This window comes from Rhinolophus sinicus, linkage group LG10 (assembly GCF_036562045.2).
Source record: "Rhinolophus sinicus isolate RSC01 linkage group LG10, ASM3656204v1, whole genome shotgun sequence".
NCBI lineage: Eukaryota > Metazoa > Chordata > Mammalia > Chiroptera > Rhinolophidae > Rhinolophus > Rhinolophus sinicus.
Genome location: NC_133759.1, coordinates 78,274,489 through 78,297,344, shown reverse-complemented (window position 1 = coordinate 78,297,344; position 22,856 = coordinate 78,274,489). Strand labels below are relative to the sequence as shown.

The following is a 22,856-nucleotide window of genomic DNA, read 5'->3' as shown; positions in this document are numbered from 1 at the left end:
AATCTAAGGATATTTTCCCCCACTGGGATTTAAGCCAGGAACGGTAAATCGATTCATCTGTATGTCAATTCTGAATGGCTGGTGGTAGCTATTCAGGCCACTGTGTTGAGAGGGATTCTGAAGCTGCTCATCAGGAAAGGGCTCTGTGATCAATTAGGGATGCCTGTTATGGGCACAGAAGTGGGAGTGGCCTGATGGACACACGCCACATAACAGCGGGAGAGCAATGACCTCCCCACATTGTTCTGGTGAGAAATAAAATTTAGAATCATGACATCATTCTAGAGAACAGACTGTGACCAAAGTATTTTATTTTGTTTTATTTTCTTCTCCATTGAAAAACAAGGCCCAGACAGCACCCACCCCACCCACACTCAGTGCCCACATCTGAGAAGCTCAATTAGTACGTGTGGCTGGCAGGGCAGGGGCGTGCCTACAGGACCTCCTCTGCCTCCACTGCCCTTTCATCCTCTGTGCCCTCCCTGCTCACCAGGCCCACAGCTGGGAAAAAGGAAGTGACACTGCCATCCTTAGTTTCTCTTCTCACTTGCATGGAGTGGGCTCCTGTCTGGGCTGGTGATATCGACAGGGGTCTAAACAGAGGGAAGGATGAGGGCAGCGGGTGTCTCTTGGAAGCCAGGCAGAAGCATCTGACACAGAAATGACCTGAAGCTGTTTTTTAATGTTTTTATTTGGCAACTTAAGAGACAACTGCAGTTCCTTGGTGATTTCCCAGTGAGTTGACAGTGGTCATGGGGGCAGGGTCTGCTTTGCCCCACCTTTTCCCAGGCGCCAGTGCAGATCTGAAACGGATGGTGACCGATCAGTGGTCCCTCCAAGGTGGCAGCTCAGTGAGTCCAGCTGGGAGGGGAGGAACAGGTTGCTCACAATTGAAAAGGAAGGGACTCTGAGGTCAGCAGGTTCTGGAGACACGGCTGTCAGCAGCAACCTGTAGTGGAGTGAGACCCTGGTTAGGTGACACCCTGGCCAGGTGACGCTGGCCCTGAGGAAAAAGGAGGAAAGATAACACTTTCATCTAAATGGGGTTATCAGTCAGCAAGACCCAGGAGTCAACCCATTTGTAACTGTTTCTGTGAAGCAACAACTTGCAAAATATCAGCGTGAGACAGACCGGTGAAAGGCTATGAGGTTGTCTGGGTGATTTGTAAATGTTCAAAACAAGACGTCACAGGAGGGAGACTATATCTCCTTTCCTTGAAAATAAATTTTTCCTGAAATTGAAAGTAGGCCATTGAGGTTTGGAGCATGAAAGCCATGGCAGGGGGCCAATCAGCATTACTGCAGGAAGGTTCTGGAGGCAGGGGATCTTGGTGGACAGGTAGGAATGGTGCAGTTGTAATCACGGGCCTCAGACAAGCCCCAGAGCTGACCACTGACCAGTGGTTGGGACCTCTCTTCTCTCACCAAAGGTCATCATCCTCGTATTTTCTGATTCTGATTTCTCCATATGAACAGATAAACTAACCACATCACAAAACAACAACCTCATGCAGTGTTTCCTTGGTTACAAACGGCCTTTGGGTCACTCATATATTGACCTGGGAGAGAAATAACTGAACAGATGAGTGAAAAGAAAGTGTTCTTCTTACGACGTCGTGGGAGTTGGGGGAGCTCTGTGTCTGGGTGTTGGAAGGAGGCTGCAGCTGCTGGGGCTGGACTCTCTCTTCTGCAGGAACTTGGAAACAGTTCAACATCATTCCCACCTCCTGTACCCAGGGACGCTTGAGATAGTCACCATCCTCTACCTCTTAGGGACTGCAGGCTCCCTAGTCCTCTAACACACATCATCTCACTGTCTTCAGTCTAGACTATGAGGGAGGCACTGGTTTCCATGTCGTCAACGAGTGGACGTCACCGCTGCCTGGATGCAGCATGACCTGCCTGAGATGTCAGAGCCACCTGGCAAGTTCAAATCCAGGACTTGTTAGAGAGCCTTGGTGTTCTTAGGTTAGAGCAGGAAGTTGAACTTCTTGGGTGAGGCTTGTTCAAGATGAGGCTCTAAAGAATCACCGGGAACCCCCTATTCCAGCTGGGGGGCACCAGCCTCCTCTCCATACAACAGAGGAAAGGCAGACAGATATCTGTGCCTCTTGTACTTTCAGAGCACTTTCAAAAGAAAAGCTTCCAGTTGGGGTGGTCACTGCCCTGAACGGCCAAATCCAGAACAATCAGGATTTGGCTTGCTAGAAACTTCTTTCTTCCTCCTCAAGTAGCCAATCACCAGGGTGGTCACAAGTGGCAGGGTACTCGGGCAAGTATCCAGCCACTCTGGGCTGTGCCAGGTCTTGGCAGTAAAACCACCTTGCAGCTGAAGATTTAAGGACATGGAAAAATGGTCCTGGACTATTAAATGGGAAGAGCAGATTATAAAACTCTGCGTAAAGTAGGCTCCCATTTGGGGGTACACATAAAAAACACTTGGGAGAATAATAACAAAGTCTTGGGATTATAGGTATTTTTATATTGTTCTTTCAGTTTATTTGTAATTTCTATTTTTCTACCATAAAAAATGCATTGATTTTATGATGTCACTTTCACCTCTGTATGGCCTGTGCCTCTCACGGAGCCCGGTAAGGCAGGGGTGAGGGTGGCAAATATCTGAGCATGTTTTTAAGAACTGGGCAACTACTCTTCCCTGCCCTAGACATAACCCCAATACAGTAACTTGTCACCTAAAATGTTTAATTATGCAAAATGCATTGCTACCCTTTTCCTTTTATAAGAGAGGGCAAAAAGCCAGGAAAGCTGTGAATGTGGGTGCTTTAGTAAAAAGCTGAAAGGGTTTGATTTAAAGCCAGCATCTAGGGCTGTCCTGGGTTCACTCTAGTCAGTGTGACCACCCTTTCCCTGGCTCCGGGGTCTGGCCCATCCAGGCGTCCTAGCAGAGCTCAGCTGCCTGGGGAAGTGAGGCGGGAAGTTTGCTAGACCTTCTTGACAAAGACCATTTTTCCTGAGAGAATTTGCAGTCACCACAACCAAAGCAAAATGATTTCTCGGTGACTAGAAAATTCAGTGACTCACCCCATTTTGTCTTCTGAGCTTTGCAAGTGACCTGTTTGGGGCCAGAGAAGGAGAAACAAGAGAGGAAAAGATGAGAAAGAACTGAGGGGATATTGGAGGGTGATCATCCAGCCATTCAACTATGTTTCCAAGTGGCCATTTGTGTGCCAGTCTCCGTGAGAGGCACAGGCCATACAGAGGTAAAATAATAGTCACAGCTCTCTGGGGACATTCTCGTTGGCTGGAGAATGAGGAAAATCATTATGATGCAGAGGGTTGTGGTAGAGGTTGAGCAGGGGCTGTGGGAGGGAGCCTACAGCAGGCACAACTCCTCCTGGCTGAGGCATCAGGGCGAGCTTCCTGGAGGAGGAGACTTCTAGATGAAGGCCTGGATGACAAAGAGGAGTTGATGAAACCAAGAACAAGGGGGAAGGTGTGAGAAGAGGGTGTCGGTCAGGGACAGCATGTGAAAAGACCCAGAGATGACAGTGAGGATGGTACGTATGTTTAGGAGGCGGGTGAAGACACGGCAAATAAGGACTGATGCTTTACCTAGAGGGCAATAGGGGGCCATTGAGGGCATTTGAGCAAGGGACTCTCTTGCTTGGATTTCTGTTCTTAGATCCCAGAGGCTGCAGTGATCTTTCTGCAGTGAAAAGGGGAGAAGGGGAGGGAGAGGATAGGGTCAGAGGCTGTCTCCCATGGCTCGGGGAGCCCATGGGTGGCTCTCAGAATCAGGCTCTGAGTTCGGTAGGGAGGTGGAGAGATTGTGTCCGTGTGACAGGGGTGGGCATCCTGGTTTGAGTCCTCACTTCTGAGCCTGGGTCACTAAATTTGTACAGTGAAACTACCCTTCTCTCCAAGGGCCGTCAAAGCTGCTGAATGAAAAACAGGTAGGTGAGCTCGCTGGAAACAGGTAAGTTCTGTGCTGATCTCAGTTACTGAGCCCTCGGCTCACCGCCAGTCACAGGTGGGCATTGGAGAAGGGCTTTTGGATGACGAGAAGAGTGGCAATCCTAGCCCTAGGATTAACACAGATTCGATAGGAAATGAATGACAGAGGAACATTTTCATGGCAAAGAGAGTTTCAAGATCCAGGACGCACACCTGGCTGGGCAGTAAGCACACTGACCTGGCACTCAGGGGCTGGTCACGGCGTGGCTCCCTCGGATGGCCTGCAGCGAGAGCTCATATCCAAGGAACATGGCCGCGCTCATGGGGAAACCCCGCACAGCGTTCACAGTGATGCCTCTGAAAAACACCTTTGGCAGGAGGTGACGTTATCACAGGGGACTGATCTACACCCTCTGCAGGGCCACCACCGAGGGGCAGAGAGAGGGCTGGCGGTGCTGCCCACTCAGGCCCCCTGTCCCAGGCTGGACCCCACAGAGCCCAAAGGACCACCTGAGACGGTGGAGACCTCAGGTGGAGTGGAGACCACCTGAGAAGCCCCAGCCACACCCGTGCCCTGACCCGGGTCACATCTGATGACACTTTGCCTCCCAGATCCTGGTCAACATGCACTAAATACTATGGGCAAGCTGTTGAGTCCTGCAAACACATATATGCTTGCTTAATCGCTGCTCTCTCTTGTGAATACACATACACATGCACATGTGTGTACATTCACATACATGATTCCAGGGAATCCAGGAGTCAGAGCGCTCCGCCCCACTCGCTTTGCAATGGTGGACAGAGCACCCAGCCATGACAGATGCTGTGGCAGGTGCTTCCCAGGACATCCCTAAGGGGTCGGCTGGGGGAGAGCTCAGGCTGTGCTTAAGATCATAGACAGAGTTGAGGCACAGCTTTGCCATGTCGTAGCTGCGTTACTTGGGCCAATGGCAACCTCTGGAACCTCAATCTCCCCAACTGTACAATGGGGGCAATAATACTATTGACCTGATGCAGCTGTTGAGGGAATAAATGAGGTGATGCTTTTAAGCACTTCCTCGGTGCCTGCCATGCAGTAAGTGCTCGTTAACTGCTGACCATCACAGCACCGTCCTTACGACCAACTCCTCAGAGTAGCACTCAACCTCGGTCATCGGTATGTGTGCCCAGGAGTAGCGGTCTGTCTTGTGAGCTGCTAAACTCAGCTTTTAATACAAGAAGACTGTATTTGTCCTTCATCACTAGGGAATATAAGATGCTTCCCTTTCTGAACTGCCCTGCCTGATACTGGGTAGAGACACTGTGATATAGCGTCAATGTGATGTAGTTCCAGCCCTCAGGAAGTTTATAACCTACTCGAGGAGCTAAGCCCCATTCAGGAATAACCACAATATCACCTAGAATGTGATGAGAACAGATAAGGGCTTTGGTGAGGGGTGGGGTGTGGTGGGGGGAGCTGTCCTCAAATGTCCTCTCTGGGAAGAGACAACACATCTAAAGGCAAGTGCCAAACCAAGCATAAGTGGCCTGAGCCCTGTCACGCATGAGAACCAAACCCGTTAACTGACTCCTGGATAATTTAGTAAGCTTATGAAATAGAACTGGTACTGTGATTTTAAGAAAGCAGAAATCCAACCCTTTGCATTTCCCCAGTTTCCTTGGTAGTCAGGGTAGGTGGAGGCCACTGTCATTGGCCAGGACATCAGGTGGCCTTCCTTCAGGAGACGTACCTGCACCTAGACGCTCTATGGCAGCCTGGGAGATGAAGCTTTATCAGGAAGGGGAGAGAAGGGCTTTGTGGACCTGGGCGGAAGCCTCGGCCCTGGGGAAGGGATCTGATGGACCAGGATCCCAGAGGTGAGTGAGCAAGTGGCTCCCCCAAACCCTGGAGCAATTCAGGTAGGGGGCAAGCGGGACCCTTGTAACCTTAGCACTCCTCTCTCGTGTCTAACCTTTCTGGAATTCCACCGGCTCACCCAGAGTGACTGAGGAACAGCAAGGAACTGGGTCAGGCTCCAAGAGGAAAATTCCACGCTAGGTACCCACAGAGGCTCCCCATGGCTCCAGGCTTGGCTCTGCAAGGCGAGGCGAGCCAGGCGGGACCCAGCATGGAGTGTGATCTTCCTTGAGCTGTGGGCCACTTCAGACCGAGATGTGACCCCCCTCCCCACCAGCTGTGGCTACTCTACTGTGAGGCCCAAAGGTGGCAAACAAAGCATAGGCCTCTGGCTTTTACCACGAGCTTTCAGAAAACAAAAAAACTAGACCGAGTCTCTCCTCGTGAAGCCTCAATGGCTCCCTACTGCCCAAGTTCAAGTCCACACCTTCCTTGGCCTGTCAGGACTGACATCCTCTGTTCCTATATGTTCTCTGGGCTGCCTCTTACACCCGACACTCTGGGCAGGTGAACACCCTGTCATTCCTCCTGCGAGACCAGCTCTTTCCCTCACTGGCTCTCTCCTGGCACGCTCCCCAGACCTGGCTGCACCTTCTCGTAGTTCTGCCAGGGCCACCCCAGTTGGATTATGGCCCATTGCCTTCTGTGCACTCCGTATTTCTGCCATCACACCACTTCTCACACCATCTTCCAGTTGCCCGAGGCTTGTGCAGCCTCTCATTAATAATAATCCCATTGAGGGTAGTGAGAGCAAGGCTGCGTGTGTAGCTTACCTCTGAATCCCCAGCACCTGCACTGTGCTTGGCCTAGAGGACCTCCATAAATCTTAATAAATGAATCGATGGATGGATGGATAAGTGAATGAATGAATGAATGAATGAATGAATGAATGAATGAATTCCTTGGTGCAGAAAAGAATGGTCTCTGAGCTTAAAGAGCCCTGGTGGTGGCTGTGATAAAGGGGTATTCCTGGAGTGCAGGGAGGGTTCCAGACCCCCGAACAGCAGAACCAAACAGCAATCACCCCTGGTGCCTCAGGAAGCTTCTCTACTACAAATGTTCCTCCCCATCTCGCCGTAGCGTCATCTAATCTCATCCCACTGTCATAAGGCCCTTCACACCAGTCACCTCTGTGGAGCTAACAGACACCAAGTCATTCCTCCAGCCTCCTTATTTCCGATGGCAACTCTCCAAGGATGAGCCACAGCCCAGTGGCCCATGCCGCCCCTCACAGCAAGCAGAGAATGGATCCCAAATGACCAGGCCTTTCTTCTGTTATGACTTGGGAATGCCCTGCAAGTCCATGGATGTCTGATTCCCTCTATCATGAAGGCTACTTTATGGGTAATCGTTAAGTGAGTTACAAAGGGCTACTAAGCATGGACATTATTTTACTCCTTTCCAATCAATTCTTTATTACCACTGAGTTCTTCTTCCCTGGGAAAGTGGCAACAAGTTGGCACAGGGCTTTGTACTCTGTCTCAGTGAGCTGCAGTAACACTTTGAGAATGGATACTCCATAAAGGCAACTGGGACTGGAGCCATCCCTTGGCCCTGGGAAACTGCGTTCCTCCTGCTGGGGATATGACTGGGAGACAACTCAACTTTCCAGGACTGGGCGGGATTTTTTTATGTTACTATTTATGTTTATATGCAAACACACGTATAAATGTACTTAAATATGCATACACACATATATGATTGCACGGGCTGTAAAGATTTTTGAAATATATCACAAGAAATAACAGTGATTGCCTTTGAGAAAGGACTGGTACCCACACAAGACACATTTAGATGGCAGACCCTCTTTTACGTTTTGAAGCTTTCTATGTTCATACACAATCCATTTTTATAACCCACTAATAAAAACAGTTAAAAATTAATCTCAGTCAATGAAGTGGTTAACGAAGCTGAATATTGCTGTCTCTGCTTAACATCTGTGTCTGACTATAAATTATGGATCAAATGTTATCAAGATTAAAAAATTGATCATCTGGCCTCGGTTGCCCTGTAGGACTTTTTTTCTTTTTTCTTTTTCTTTTTCTTTTTTTTTAACAGAACACAGTAATTTTTGGAGGAAATAATATCAGTAATATATTCTGCCTCTACAGACTTTTTTAGAATTGTGACACATTAATATTTTGGATAACAGACAAAAATATCTCATATTAAACGGAAGAGCTCATTTGAATCTCTCCTACATGTCCCTCTGTACTTATTGGTTGAATCACAAATTGTGCTTCTGCCAAAATAAACAAACAAACAAACAAATAAACAAAAAACGATGGCAGATACCAGGAATCCATCTCCCCACCTGGACAACAATTGTACTGGCAGAATCTGTCAGATGTAACTATTTTGGAATTCTAGAGTTTATTGAAGGCTTGCAACTTCCAGGGGAAGGTTTGGACAGTAAATCATGATTAAGTTCAGTCAATTTCAGCTCTTAGCACAACAGCAGTTACCCATCCCCTGCTCAACCCCTGTGCAGGAAGCGGTGCATGTGTTTCTGGAGCAATCTGCACAGTTTACAGGGGCCAGGATAGGCAATAAGGACCCTGTCCTCCCAATATTGGAGATCTGTTTCTGATCACTGATTGCTGTTTCTGATCACGGAGGTGCAAAGAGAAGGGTGGTCTTTGTTGTTTCGCCTGCCACCATTGATGCAAACCCCTCCCCCTCAGGCTGAAGTGACTTCCAGGGGATTTAAAGGGATAATGCCCTCCCTCTTCACTTTTCTCTTTTTTCCCATTTTGGAAAGAAGACATTAAAGACTAGGATAATCAAAAGCAATGACATGTTTGGGGAAAATTAGAAAGTGACTGTGCATGCCCAGGGAAAGGTGCAGGCTCAGAAAATACATAAAAGGACCTTACGTTCACACGTGATCCTTGGCACAGAGACAGCCTGCAACAAAAAATCTATCATTTGGCCTTAGTTGCCCTGTAGGACCCTTTTTTTTTTTTTTTTTTTTTAACAGAGCACAGTAATTTTTGGAGGAAATAATATCAGCAACATATTCTGCCTTTACAGACTCAGAAAAACAAAATAATAACAAAAAACACTAAACCCATGGAAAAAGAGAAGAATCTGATTTCCAGAGTAACCACATTATTAGATTCAAATGTCTAGTTTTCAACAAAAAAATCACAAGGCATACAAAGAAAGGGGAAAGTATGGTCCATTCAAAGAAAAAAAAAATAAATCAATAGAAACAGTCCCTAAAAAAGACCTGATAGCAGATATACTTGACAAAGACTTTATAACAACTGTCTTATAGATGCTTGAAGAACTAAAGGAAGATGTGCAGAGAGTGAAGAAAATGATACATGAACAAAATGGAAATATCAGTGAAGAAACAGAAAACTCAGGAAAAAATAAATTGAAATTCTGGAGCTGAAAAGTACAATAATTGAAACGAAACATTCACTGGAAGGATTCAGAGCCATATTTCAGCAGGAAGAAGAAAGAATCAGCAAACTTTAAGATAGGACAATGAAAATTACTGAGTTTGAGGAACAGAAAGAAAAAGATTGAAGAAAAGTGAACAGAACCTAAGGGACCTATGGGAAACTATGAAGTGGATCAACATATGCATTGAGGAAGTCCCAGAAGGAGAAGAGAGAGAGAATATTTGAAGTAATAATCGCTGGAAACTTCCCAAATTCAATGAAAGACATGAATATAAACATCAAAGAAGCTCACAGATTCCAAAAGATGAACTCAAAGAGACCCACACCAAGACACATTATAATAAACTTTCAAAAACAATGAGAGAATCTTGAAAGCAGCAAGAGAGAAGCGATTCATTACACAAAAATGGTCCTAAATAAGATTATCAGCAGATTACTTATCAGAAACTTTGGAGGCTAGAAGGCAATGGGCCAATATACTCAAAATGCTAAAAGAAAAAAATAATCAACCAAAAATCCTATATCCAGCAAAACTATGGAGTGAGGGAGAAATTAAGACATTCCCAGATAAACAAAAGCTGAGGAAGTTCATTATCACTAGATCTACTCTGCAAAAAAAATGGTCAAGGGAGTCCTGCAGGGTGAAATGAAATGACACTGGACAGTAACCTGAAGCTGTATGAAAAAAGAAAGATCTCAATAAAGGTAAATTCATAGGGAGAGTGACATCAGCATCATGACAGTACAAGATGTCCCCGTATTGTCCCCATCTCAATAACAAAAATTCTACGAACAAAAGTGCCTCTATGGGAGTTGTGAAATCTGGCACCATCTGCCAAGGGACCCAAGAGAAATGTCTCCCATTTGTATATCAGGTAATAGGCACAGACCTCAGTACTGGTGGTAGCCTGTAACTGGCTCCACCCCTCTTGGTCATGGTCCAGGAGCACCTGGAGAGCACTGCCTTGGGCAGTCACCCACAGATGACAGAGCCTTTGTGGAAGTCCAAGTTTCCAGAGGAAAAGTTTCAGCACTCCACTGGAGCAAAAAAAATGCAAGTTCAGATACATTGGAGTGGGCAGTTAATAAATACTGCAGATTTAGGACAAGGAAGGCACATGAGAAAAAGCCCAGAGCTGAGTAGTAACATTAACTCTGATAAAATTACTAACACTAATGCTGATGACCAATGGCTAACTCTTTCTAAATGTTCTCTATGTGTGATACACTAAGCTAAGCACTGTTTATATGTCTAATTTAATTTCACCCACAAATACCTCTGGTGTTCATGGTAGGGATGGTTATCCTTGGAGAAACGGAGCACCTGAGAGGTGAAGCAACTTGTCTGGATTCCTCCAGCTCACAAGTAGCCAGGCCTGGCTTTGAACTCAAGCCTGCTGACTCTAAGAGGCATGTCCAGAAAATTTGGGTGCAAGAAGGAGAAAAGAGAAGGGAGACAAGGCCAGGTTGGAGGCTGCCTCAATAGGTAAAAGCAGAGGTGATAGGGTCTGGACTTCCCTGGGTGGAAGAGCACATAACAGATGAAGGAACTGGAACTTTTCAGATGTGATGACTGAGGTGGTTCTGGGACTTCCCACTTAGAGAGAGGGCAAAGCTGAGGTACCGAGCATAGAGTGAGGAAGGACCTCCCAGCCTATCTTGATAAGAAGGCAAGGTTTGATGACACACAGACGTGGGTCCAGGTCCTAGCTCTGCCGTGTACTAGCTGTTTGACCTCAGGTGGGACGCACACCCACTTCCTCCACCAGCCTGGGGCAAGGACTGGATGAGACAAGTTTCTCTCACAAGGCTTGAAAAATAGTCACTGTCAGCACCTCAGTTTTCCTTCTCTATAATCTCACATCCCCTAAAATGCCTGAATCCCCACCCCTTCCAGGGACTGACACTGACCCTACATGACTACTGTCAGGCTTACTTTAAGACCGTCCTTCTGGTAACTCTGGGAGATACAGTCCAGGACACCTTTGTATTTGTTTAAATAAACTCCGTCAGCTTGGAGTCGACTTTTCACGACATCCATAGGAGTCGCTGTCCCCCAAGAAATTGCTCCTGTAAAGAGAGAGACAAACAGGAGTCAGGGGCTGGCTGATTGGGGTCTGGAGGGGACCCTGCAGATTCCCACCATTCAGAGGCTTAATAAGCTGCCAAGGGAAGTGGAAAAGCTCGGGGTTAGGACCTGTGAAGGCCATTCCTGATCCTCTTGCTGTGGGACTTTGCAGAGTTCTCCCACATCCACTAGGCCTTGGGGTTGTCCTCTTCATGGGGCTGTGAGGATAAATAAACGGATGCCTGTGAAGCATTAAGCACAGTGCCAGGTCCATAGCCAGTGCTTCATAAGCAGAAGCCTTGTATCCGCAGCTTTTATTGGAGAAACAGGAACAGGCCCCACCTGTACTTTGCAGCACCTTCCCAGGGCACCAGGGGAAAGAGCCCAGGGGAAGGCATGAGGCCGAAGGCTTGCCACTCCCCAGAGGCAGGATTTACGCTGCACATAAAGAAGCTAAACAAACACTTGCAGGTAGGTTGCTGGCTAAGGCAGGGCCAGCCTGGGGCTTGCAAGAAGAGCAGGAACAGGTCTTTAAAAATCTCTTCTCTTTTCCAGATATATGGAATAGGAGACTTGGGACCACATGCCCCTGGGTCATCCTTGTTGGATACGCTCGGGCACCCTAGTTTGAGCGCTTCTGTGACTTTAAGGGACTCCAGGACAACTCCACCAGGTTATTGTGTAAACACAAAAACTGGCACATTCTTGGATGGGGAGAGAAAAACAAACTGATGCAAAGTCCAAGGCAGCTGGTTTGGAAGGTTTTGTAATTGCTGTCCAGAGGCTTCTAAAAGAGGCCTTCACCTGCCCCAGGCCCTCCATCCTCCCAGCCTCCAGCCCCTGTGGTGTCCTGCCCATGGCCTTTGGGGAGCCCTCTGGACTTCTCCTCCCTCCTGCCTCCTGCCAGGATGATGCGCTGCCTCCCTGTCCCTCAGCTCACAGGCCAGGGTATTACAAATCGAGGTTTGCCTGCCAGGCCACTCACACCTGCTGTCACCAGAAATGAGACCAGATGGGGCCTTGTTTGTCCTATCTGCCAGCACGTACCTACTGTGCACTTACTAGGAGGTGACACAGGCCAGGCCTCAGACCCATGGGGGTGGAGGGAGAGCACTGGTGTTTGGAGGCTAAGATGTGGGCTCTGTTATGTGTTGGCTGAATTTCAAGCGTAGCTAATTATGATGATAAGGAGGAGAAGGAATGATAATTTTCTTCTCTCCATCGGATCTTTCCCATCAGCATGAAACTTGCCATGTTACCAGCCTCCTTAGAAAACAATCCTCCCTTGAATTCCATGCCCTCTCTGGCTATTGCTGCATTTCTCTCTGCCCCATTACAGCACAGCCAAACCCCTCAGAAGTGCTGTTCTCCAATTTCTTTCATCCTACTCTCTCCCTCGAGCCCACTCCAATCAGGCTTCCACACCCTTCTCTTCACCAAAATGGGTCTTGTCAGAGTTCCCAATGACCCATACATCACAGAGGCCCTGTGGTGGCAAAGAGACCCCTGTGGCTGGAGCAGAGCAAATCAGGGGACAGGAGCAGAAAATGAGCACAGATAGGTAACAGGAATCCAGGTCATACAGCAACTTGAAAACAACAGATTTCATTTTCAAAGCTCAGCGACAGGAAATGGGGATGCAGGATGGTTCTGAGTAGGGAGGTTAAGTAATCAGTCCATGGTCACAAAATGAGTAACTGTGGACTTGAACTTGGGTCTTTCTGACTGCAGAGTCCCAGCTATACTGTCTGCGCTAGCTGTATGACCTTGAGTGGGTCACTTCATCTCTCTGAACCTGAGCTTTCTAATCTGAAAAATGCGGAGACTGAGTCCTACCTCCTGAAGCTAAGGAAATCTCACATGAGGAAAGTTTGCAGTGTGCTGATAGTCAAAAAAGGTGAACCATGACAACAGATTTCATTTTCAAAGTCCAGCGATACTTGCAACAGAATAAGGTGCTCAAAATATGTCTTCCGACTGAAAGTTAAATGGGTCGAAATAGGGACTTGCCATCCCCAGAGGTCCAGAGGGAAGGGGATGGGAGAAAGAGGGGGGACTATTCTCTAGTCCTAGCCCTTCCTCTGCCTGACATAGTAGGTACTTAGCAAACAATTCTTGGGTAAATCGTGCCCTTCCCTGGGGCTGAGGAGGGCATGGTAGACTCCCCAGCTGTCCCACTGCCATGGCCAGCACAAGGACAGGAATCAGCGCTGCTGCCTTACCTGCCATACCACCTGCCAGCCACACGGCACAGGGGCTGGGGCCTGCAGAGGCCTCGGGTGTGATCCAGTCGTTCAGGAGCACATAGGGGATGAAGTAGAGGCAATAGCCTGGCACGTCCCTCAGCAGCATGGCGCTGGCTCCCCGGTACAGCCCTGCCAGGCCCTCAGTTCGCACGATGGTTGCAATGCAATGCACAGGTCCCTGGTAGGCTGGCTGCTCCCCAAGAGCTGCTGCCCTGGGCTTCAAACCAAGATTGGCTGCAAAGACAGCGGGGAGAAGATGACAAGTGACCCGGGGCAACAGAGCGGTCATTCTCTGGCACTGGAGCTAGCCCATGGACCGTTCCCACACATGGCCCATTGGTTTTTACCAAACCTTCTGACCTTCTTGGCGCTCAAACCAGGATTCTGAAATCCCAACATAGAGCACCTGCCAACATGTGTGACCAGAAGGGAGACAATCCTGGCCAGGTGATAAAGCACCAGTTGCCTTGAATGTCCAGAGGGTATCTGGTCAACCATTGTTATGCTTTCTGAGCAGATGTGACTGCAGAATGCCTAGGAGCAAATATGACAAGCTATACCGATTTCACACACTGTGTGTGTGTGTGTGTACACACTTGTGCACAGTGTGGTAAAACAGTATGTGAGATTTGGACCCAGACTGTCCTGGTTCCAAATCCTGGCCCCACCACTTACAAACTTTCTGTCCTTGGTAAGGTCACATTTTTCAGCCTTTTATTTAAAAAGAAGACAGGCCTATACTGTAGTGTATACTTGAAAGTTGCTGAGAGTAGATTTTTAAAGTTTTCACCACACCCACACTCACAAAATGGTAACTGTGTAGGTGATGGGTGTGTTAACTACCCTTATCTTGGTAATCAGTTTGCAATATACACATGTATCAAATCCTCACATCGTGTACCTTAAACTTACACAGTGTTCTATGTCAAATATATCTAAATAAAACTAGAAGAACATGTTTAAAAAACAAAAGGAGAGCAGGTTGTTGTGAGTATAAATACATCAATACCGACAAATGCTCCGTGTGGTTCTAGGAGCTTGGCAGGGATGCAAAAGGTATCCACAGATTATCAGTGAGACCAAGGCGACTGGCATGAGTCAGGGGCAGGATGCACTGGCTGCAGGGCTGGGCAAGTTCTCACTGACTCACTCCAGCCCCGGCCACACTGTGCCCTGAAATACCTGTCAGGCAACTCTGGTGCCATCGGCCCCTCAAAGTCCAAGTGCACAGCTACTGTCTCTGTCTGACCTTGGGGGTCTCTGCCGGCAGATCATGGGTTACGTCTGTAGCTTCTTCTAGGGGTGTAGGTCGCCAGCTGGCAGTGACTCTGTCTCTGGCATTTACTCCTTCCACGTGGCTGCCCCCGTCTCCCTCTCTGCTGCTCATCTCTGCTGTGGACCCGTTAGCATCGCTTTGACTTATGGGCAGAGAAAACTCCCAGTCCCCGTGCAGATAAAGCAGACTCTTATTCTCAACTTTTTCCCTTCTTGAAGAACTAACAGGACATGTCCAGGAAAGAGATAAAATGAAGCTTGCCTTTGACCACACTCTGCCAACAGAGACCCTAGCGGTCAGACCAGAAGACAGCAGTCCTGTGCCCCTGGACTTTGAGGGGCCCATAGCACCAGTGGTGACAGACAGGTGTTTCAGGGCACAGCCTGGCCAGGGCTGAAGTGAGTCAATGAGAACATGTCCAGCCCTCCAGCCAGTGCATCCTGCACCAGACTCATGCCAATCATCTTGGTCTCACTAATAATCTGTGGATACCGTTTGCATCCCTGCCAAGCTCCTAGAACCATGCTGAGCATGTGTAGGTATTATTGCAGGTTTAATTCCCAATATGTACTACCTCAATTCGTTTTTACACATGCTGGCAAAGAGGCAGATAGCTTTCACTACAGAGTTGAACTTCTAAATCCCCTATGGAGGTCCATCTTTATCAGAGGACACATTATGACAAAATATTCAGCTGCATGACTCCACAGTCCAAACTGGAGCTCTGGGAGTAAAGTACAGCCTGTCCTTTCACATATCCCAGAAGTAGCTGAGGTCGAGGGCGAGGTTTCTATTTGCCTAGGAAGTGTGCTTGAACAAACTAAGCCTGTATTTTCCTTTTGTGTGGGGACAAGAGAGTAATGAGTGCCATGTGCGTTAGGCCAACTGCAGTGCGGGCAGGAGAGGGAGTCCCATTCACTTCTATAGTGCATCCCACAGGAAGTGAGCAGGGGTGGTGGTCACTTAGGGGGGCGCAGGGCCCTCTGAGCTCAGAGCAAGATCAGACACTGTGGTGTTTGAAAGCCCACTGAGAGGTCACTGGGCACCCCTTCCTCTCCCAAATCCATTGTGATATTGCTACGGTCATCCCGGGGAATTTTGGCATTAGACAGAATAGATGTAATTGTTCTGACAGAAAAACTCTGCCTGGGCCATGCTCATGTCCAAGTGCAGTGGTCTGGCCCAGGAACCAAAGTTTTCAGGAATCAACTATGGGCACAACGTGGCTTTCAGAAATTACTGATTGAAGGAGTATGTCTGATAACATTCTGCTTGCTTGGATATAGCGATGTTGAACAAAGGACTTGCTCAACCGGCAACTAGTTATGTCAACAAAAAAACCTGAACTTGTTTCCTTTTGTTTCTGGGGTGAGCAATAAGGAAATTCTTTCACATTCTCCCAGGTTTGTTACATGAGCAATCTAGCTTTTATTGCTCAGGAATGATCCATTTACGAGTATTAAAGCAATACAATTGTCAGGGTGAGTACCATCGCCTGCAATACTGACACGAATCTGAGCTGGTGGCCAGTGCCTTCTGTGCACAAATTGATACTGCAAAGCCCTTGGAACTCCTTCTAACTCCCCCATCTTCAATATTTAAAAAAATAAACAAAAAAAACCTTATTTGGAAATAATTTCAAGTTTGAAAAAAATAACAAAAAACAAAAATTGTACAAAAAACACACCCTTATATACCCTTTAATCAAATTCACCTATTGTTAACATTCTACCTCATTAGTTTTATGGTTTGTGTGCTCTCCCCACCTACCCACCCACCCACCTGCTTCTCCCTCAAACATGTGCGTGCAGCTGAATAGAGCAGATACCACTGTCCCCACACATGAACTTGCCTGGCCCGTGTTCGTCTCCAGGCAACAGTGGCCTGACCTGGAGTCAACGTTTTTATGAGTCTGTTAGGGGTAGGACATGGCTTTCAGGAGTTACAGACAGAAGGACAGTTACTGATAAGGTCCTCCCAATCTGGAGGTGCCAATGCTGGGAAAACGCTTGCCAAACCTTGAACCAGCCTTATCAACAAGACCTAAACCACAACCAAATCTGCACTTTTTTTTCTTTTTTCCCAAAGTAAGCAATCAGGAAATTCTTTTGCACACACATACATATTTTTTTTCACACATACATACATAAGTTTATTTTCTGAACCATGTCGGGGTGAGTAACATGCAAACGTGGGTCTTTACCCCCAAATACTTCAGTATGTGTTTGCTAAGAATAGGGCTATTGTCTTCCCACAGTACAGTTATCGGCTCCATAACCTACTCTGACAATAGTTTTATCTAATGTACTGTCTACACGCTCATCGTCATTTGATCTCATAATGACTTTCATAACATTCTTCCCCCTCCCCAGGACACGATCCAGTCTAATCAGGTACTGCATTGAGTTGTCATGTCTCTGTTGCTTCCTTTACTCTGGAGCCTTTCCACAGCCTTTCTTTGTTTTTTTATGACACTGACCTTTTTAAGAGTACACTGCCTCCTTTCTTGTAAACAGAACTTTCCTCATTTGAGGTTTGTTTGATGTTTCCTTGTTATTACGTTGAGGTTATGCATTCGTGGCCGAACCTCCTCCCCATTTTCACCTCTTTCCCCATGAAGATCAATCACTTTCAAGAGCCCGTGGTCTTCTTCTCTGGCCTCCTGTCCTTGTTGTATAGTTTGTTTTTAAATCGAGGTATAATTTACATTCAATAAAAGGTGCAGCTTGTAAGTATACAGTTGGTGAATTTTGACAACTGCATGACCTCTGCTACCATATCCTACTGAGAAAATGACATCTTATGCTTGAAACAAACTGTTTTGGTCACAGCCCACTCAGGCAGAGCAAAGATTACAAGCCTACCTACCCTCTCCTGCCTTTCAAGGTGAAAGAACTCTGTGACCTCAATGATGTGTTGTTTAATGAGAAGCAAATCTTTCTTTTAGATGATGGTTGTTACATACGTTATGGCCATTTTTTTTTCATGTGTGTGCTATTGTGGGAAACACACAAAAAAATTTACTTACCTATTCTAATAACTCATAGTAGCTTCCTGTCATGTGTGTTTTCTAAATCCATGGACATGGAAAGGATAACTGCTGCTCTATGGGTTGGACCCATTTTCTGTATTAAAAAGGAACTTTTAGAGGAAGCGGGGGGCCCCCAACCCATTCCAGAAGCTGTACCCCTATTATGATTTATTCTGGTTACTGCCGTTTTCTGAGTGTGTGTTTTGCCCTAACTGATGCAGTGAATTTCCTGGTGGCAGGAAGCACACACGGTGGCATGTCCCAGGGCACTGTGCCCACATGGGCTGCACAACCACTCAGTGAACACCTGAGCTTCTCATCAGGCAGATCTCAGCACCGGCGCCTCCCAAAGCGTCAGCATTCACCCAAGCCTGGCCCTGTCTGGTCCTTGTGCCAGAGGCTGTAGATACTAAAAGAAACTCCCAAACCATGGTCCGCTACCTCTGGTCTGATAATCTGGAAGCATCCAGCAACTGGCATGTCCGTCCTCCAGCAGACAGTCTGGGTATAACCTCTGTGGTGTGGGTTTGAGCAGGCTGATGTAACCCTACATTCACTTTGCCAGGATATTAGCAACCGGAAAACTCTTGCCCACTTCCTGTTTCCAAAGGATCCAGCAGTTTCCTCGTGATCTGAAGGGTCCAAGGTATGCAGATGGTTTAGTAGAAAGAACTCCTAGATTAGGAGCAACTGGGATTTGCTTTGCTGCTCAGTGCTATGCAAAGGGCTCATCCACACTGAGGCTCAGTTTCCTCATCGCCTACAAACAGGGAAGAAAAAACGGCCTGTCCACCTCATCTGGCTTTTCTGAAAGCTAAGTGAGAATGTTGGCAAATGTACTTTACTAAAATGCGTGTTGTGCAAATGTACTTTACTCGAGGCAAATAGTTATCATTCCTAATTTTATTACCCTGTTCTGATGTGACCTAGGATTCCGGAAGTGCCGGACCTGCCAACCTCAGGCAGCTGTGGCCCGCTGCCAAGCCTACTGTGGGAGATTGTGAATGCCCGCACGGGGCCAAGAACTACCCATACTGGTGTCAAGTCCAGAAATCAGGACAATACTTGCTCTTGTCAATTGATTCAAAGAACAAACGAATGAGTCACCAATGCACGGAACTTGCACGAAGGTGTGCTATGGTGTGTGTCCTTTATTCATCTCTGGTAGCTACGTGAGACTGCAGTTTGAAAAAGACTCAGTCAAAAGGTCCAGAATTCAAGGACTCCTCCCGAACTGCATGGCTATATACCTGGCTGCTCCTCAAACCTTCTCCTTCCACTTTTGGGCTGCCATTGCACCAACCCTTACTCCCTATTGGCAGCCCACAGCCTACTTGAGAAGCAGGCCCAGGCTGTATGGTTCTGGATTGTCTGCAGTTTTTTATGCTTCTTGTCATGCTTCAAGGGTTCCTGTCTCCCTTTAGGCGTCCCCTCAGGGAACGTAGCATCAATATTTCCTGCTCTACACTAAGGAAGTCTTGGAAAATCCACTGTATTAGAAGGCTCCTCCTCCCCAAGGCCGATCTGCCTGGGGAAGAGTTTTTCTTGGCAGCCACACATCTTGATGATAACAATAAACTATGTAGCCAAAGGGATCGACTGATGTATTGAAGGCTCTGAGGCACAGTCGGTGACCTTCCCAGACAGACATTTCTGGCGAGTCAGGGAAACCGGACAAATGGTTTCGCCCCATTTGTCACCGTACGGATTCTTGGGTTCAAATGGGATTTCTGTTCTGGTGTGTATTCGATGATCTCGCCTGCCCAAATCCACCCCTCAGCTAACCTCTCTTCTATGACCATCTAGCCCAGCTTCTCTCCTCTTAGCATGTCCAAAAATTAGGACATTTTCCTCTTCAAATACTGGCCACACTCTCTCCCCTTCATTCAATTCAGATGATCTTGAACATGGTAGAGCCAGGCCTTCTGAGGCAAGCTCCTTCAACTTCCTTCCTCTTTCCCTCAAAATTCTCTCTGAATTGTCTTTCCTTCTGCTCTCCCAATATGGAAAAGAAAGGCTTTTTCCTTCTCCACCCCTTGGTCTTTATTCCCAGTGTCACCCCAACTTCTGCAATTCTCCCCCTTTCACTGAAATTCCTGCCCCTACTTTGGTGACAGGAGTCTCTCAGGACCCTGTTTCCAAGGGCAGTTGAATGAGCATAGACACATCACATAAGCTGAGCCTCAGTTTCCTCACCTATAAAGTACAGAGAATGAAAATGCCTACTTCATAGAGTTATGATGATTTAATCATGGAATGTGTGTCAGCGCAATGCACACTGTATGGGCTCAAAAATTGTTAACTACTTGGGCAGCTGGTTGGCTCAGTGGTTAGAGCGCAGTGCTCATAACACCAAGGTTGCCGGTTCAATTCCCACACGGGCCAGTAACCTGCGCCCTCCACAACTCGATTGAAAACGACCTGACTTGGAGCTGATGGGTCCTGGAAAAACACACTGTTCCCCAATTTAAAAAAAAAAAATTGTTAACTACAGCTGTGAGTGTCATTACAGTACTCTGCCCCTTCCCAAACTTTTTTTACAATTTTCCTGTCAGTGTCCACCCTCTTCTTTCTGGCAGCTCACCTGGCCTTTGCACCTAATGTCATGACTTCCACCGCTATTGCTATGTCTGCCTATCCCGTCTGCACCTCCAGCCCTGGCATTCCAGCTGCAGCCCAGGCACCTCACACAACACGTGCCGAGCTGAACTCATCATGTTCTCACTCGAGCCTGTCCCTTCAGCCCGGTTCCAAAGCAGCAGCAGAGTCACTAAGCATGTACTGATCACATATCCATGCCAAGCGCCGTCTCATACACTTCCTTTACTACCTAATTCCCTGTGTGTGGGGGGGTGCCAGCTGCCCCCCGCCCCGGTCATTCAGCTTTGAAATCTGGCTCATTTTTGACACTTCCTTCTCTCCTGCAAGGCCTGTTAGTTCTACAGCATCGGTGCCATTTTCCTCCCTTCCACAGCCCCGTGTCAGACTTCCTGGCCTGTCACCTGGTCTGTGGCAGCAGCCTCCAAATTCCCACCCCTATTCCCAATTCCGCCATTCCCACTTCTCCCACCTCTTCTGAAGACCAGATCCGTCTTCCCACCACACAGCTCTACTTGGGTCGTTCTGGTGTCCTGGACGCTTCACTGCCTGTCCAATGGCACCGAAGCCCATCCTCGGCTAAGAAAGCCATGCTCTTCACAACTCACCCGCACCTTCCCTCCCTGCGTGGCGTGTTGGCACTAACCTAACTGCTTCCACATCCTGCAACACGTTCGCCTTTCCTGCCACAGACTCCTTTCCTAGGCGGTTCCACAGTCTGAAATACCTGTCCATCCCCATAACCCCATCTCCAAATCCTGGCCAGTATTCAAAGACCTGGTCAATAGCCACTTCCTCTCTGGAGCCTTCCTGATCTGCACAGACGCTGAGGTTCCAGAGCCTTCCACAGGCCCTTTCCATTCTATACATCTGACTCCCCACCAGCTTGTGTGCTCCCTGAAGGCAGGAGCTGTAGTCTGAATACCTGATTTACCTGGTCTGCTTGGCTCAGGGCAGAGCTCAGGAAATGCTTGTGAATGAACGAGTCAGAGTGAATTCACACAGGGATAACAGTCAGCCCTGCGCCTCCAGCTGGGCCTGGTGAAGTTTCCAGGTTGGTCAGTAGAGTTAAGGCCCAGTCCTCTAACCCCCCTAACTCTGCCCTCTGGAGGTATGGAGGGCCTTGTGAGCTGCACATTAATTAGGCTCTTAATTGCAAACAGAGACCTGAAAGCTCCCAGATGGGGCAGCAGTGAGTATCATTGGCCATCGGCCCGCAGGATGTGACTTGACCCAGGCAGCAGAGGGACCACAGCCCTGACTTCCAGCTCTGGCCCAACAGGGCACCCAGTGGCGCTCATGTCTATGCAAAGGATAATGATGACTTTAAAAGGGAGGGTTTCTTCACAGGTGCCTTCCTATCAAGGTCACATCCAGCTGAACTCAGGCCAGCTTTTGGTTGTTTGCCAAGTGGCAGAGGACCCAGGAGAAAACCTCAGTTAAGGAGGAAGCGTTTACATGAGGGACAACAGCTGTTTCATATGCAATGGTAGTCAGAGACAAATGGAAATTCCCTCTCAATTTCAGCAACTCTCAATGTAGTTTGGTAAAACCCTTCTGTATAACAATTTCACAACATATTCCAAGAATCTTAAAAATGACCATTGCCTTTGACTCACTCGCGAATCAAAGAGCCCACACATTTAGGGAAATAATTCTAAATGAAGGCAACTCTTCATGGACAAATTTGCTGAGCACATCACTATTGTAAAAGAGGAAAAACTGTAAACAACCTACATGTCTCATCACTAGAATGGCTGTGAAAGAATAAGTTTCCTAACGTTATAGCTCACGTTGAGCTTGTGTTTCCAGCACGACCGGCACTGGGCTATGATCTCCCTGTGCAATACACCATCCTGCTCCATCCCAAGTATGGAGTAGCTACTGTTGTTCTACCTGCTTCTTAAATGAGTAAACTGAGGCTTGGCCACGTTAGGGGAGTCATCAGAGTTTCTTGACACTGGTGGAGGTAGGCTAGAAGCAGGTAGTTTAACTCCAGAAAAGGAATTCTTACCACATTGCATCATCATTCTCAGTGTGTGTGTGTGTGTGTGTGTGTGTGTGTGTGTGTGTACATGCAGGCATTTGATGGAACATTGAACATCTTTTATAAATATTACCCATCTACTTAAAATAATTTTATATGCTATTTTAATAATATAAAAAGGTGTCTGTTAAGCTGAGTTAAAAACAGGATATGAAACTGTCTATATAACGTGAGTACAACCTCCTGAAATACTTAATCTGTGTACATAGAAAAGGAAAAGGAGACACACTGATGTGTCACCAGTGACTGTGTTTGGCTGGGTGGGCATCTTCTCCCTCCACAGTCAACGTTCTGTATTTTGTACATTTTCCACCACGTGTCACCACTGATGGACCATCAGGATGAACTCACTGGCTTTAGATTTG

The 22,856-nt window shown here is 47.4% G+C and overlaps 1 protein-coding gene across 6 annotated transcripts in view; it reads right to left on the bottom strand.

Moving 5' to 3' along the window:
- Positions 1–673: 673 nt before the first annotated feature.
- The window catches only part of SLC25A48 (solute carrier family 25 member 48), a 37,916-nt gene continuing 15,733 nt past the window's right edge, over positions 674–22,856 (bottom strand). Inside the window, exons 5-8 of one of the 6 annotated variants that reach the window (XM_019740362.2) lie at positions 13,516–13,773; positions 11,162–11,295; positions 4,154–4,283; positions 674–949 (exon numbers count right to left, since the gene is read on the bottom strand). In XM_019740362.2, the coding sequence (XP_019595921.1) occupies positions 4,161–4,283; positions 11,162–11,295; positions 13,516–13,773 (515 nt within the window). In that variant the 3' untranslated portion in view covers positions 674–949; positions 4,154–4,160. The other 5 variants (XM_019740363.2, XM_074313540.1, XR_002138037.2 and 2 more) reach the window with 5 other exon arrangements.